The 1368-nt window shown below is 24.6% G+C and overlaps 1 protein-coding gene across 1 annotated transcript; it reads left to right on the top strand.

Annotated features, from left to right (window-relative positions):
* Positions 1–198: 198 nt before the first annotated feature.
* On the top strand, positions 199–1362 carry LOC100573437 (translation initiation factor IF-2, mitochondrial; the record flags this gene model as incomplete). The annotated part of the gene is made up of 5 exons (XM_003248764.3): positions 199–407; positions 554–714; positions 786–962; positions 1250–1299; positions 1359–1362. Coding segments are annotated over exons 1-5 (514 nt in total), but the record flags the coding sequence as incomplete, so codon positions are not given.
* Positions 1363–1368: the final 6 nt, after the last annotated feature.

The following is a 1368-nucleotide window of genomic DNA, read 5'->3' as shown; positions in this document are numbered from 1 at the left end:
CACTGCCGCAGTGTGTGGAGACCTTTAAACAGTTAAAAAAATTTTAATTAAAAAAAAGTTTTTATTTTCATTAAACACAATTAGACATTCTATATTATAATACAAATTACTCAATACTGTTATACCTATGATATAATTTTAAATTATTGTAACTTAGGTATTATACTATGAATTTTTATATTTGACTGTGATTAATATTAACTATATATTTTTATTACAGATAATGTTCTTAAAATAATTGAATTAGGTCAAAATGGACATTTGTATTTTGAACCTACAAGTATAATGGATAATGTTTCAATCCTTCGTGAAATTGTTAAAAAGTGTGGATTTAAATCTAACTTAACATCAAACCCTAATACAAATAAAAAATTGTCTGATGATCATTTGAAGGATGCCATTAAAAGGTAAATTATTTTAAATCAAATTGGTTTCTAGTTATTTAGTAAAAGGCATTATATAATTATTATTATCATAAGTTTATTAATGTAATAATAAAAAATTATATTTTATTATTTACTTATATATTTATATTTTATATTATTAATTTTAGACCTCCAGCACCATATGATTCTACAATTGTGAGACATCCAGTTGTAACAATAATGGGTCATGTGGATCATGGAAAAACCACATTATTAGATACTCTAAGAAATGCATCTGTGGCTAAATCTGAGTTTGGTGCTATTACCCAGCATATTGGTGCTTTTCCAGGTAATAATAATTCATTGTAAAATTAATCATTCACCATATGATATTTCACATTTTAATTAATTTGATTTCAGTTATTTTGGAGAATGGGAAAAAAATAACATTTTTAGATACACCTGGACATGCTGCTTTTGCTACAATTAGAAGTCGAGGTGCACAAGTAACAGATATAGTTGTATTAGTAGTAGCAGCTGATGATGGAGTCAAGGAACAAACTATTGAGTCAATACGAATGGCTAAACATGCAAAAGGTATAGATATACTTTATCAGTAGTATCATACATGCTCTTAAGTTATTATTAAAATAATAAATACAAATTTTTTACACTTACAAATCAAACTAGAAGCCAACATTTTACACATACTAAATATACTGTTAAATTATCTTAAATAAGGTTAAATTACTTTAAGCTCTAATAATCTAATGGTTATCCATTTATGACTTCCTTATCTTATAATACCTCAATTTTGGTTTATACAAATTGAGTATGTAGGTAGGTAAAATATAAATTATAATATATATTCAAATTTGTTTTAGTTCCCATAATTGTGGCAATCAACAAAATAGACAAACCAACAGCAAATATAGTATGTATTAACTAATTAATATATTGTAATATTTTTATTTCATATATTTTTTTTCTTAGGAACGTTGTA

This window comes from Acyrthosiphon pisum, unplaced genomic scaffold (assembly GCF_005508785.2).
Source record: "Acyrthosiphon pisum isolate AL4f unplaced genomic scaffold, pea_aphid_22Mar2018_4r6ur Scaffold_10831;HRSCAF=11438, whole genome shotgun sequence".
NCBI lineage: Eukaryota > Metazoa > Arthropoda > Insecta > Hemiptera > Aphididae > Acyrthosiphon > Acyrthosiphon pisum.
The sequence above is the reverse complement of the archived record's forward strand: the minus strand, read 5'-3'. Positions and strand labels throughout refer to the sequence as shown.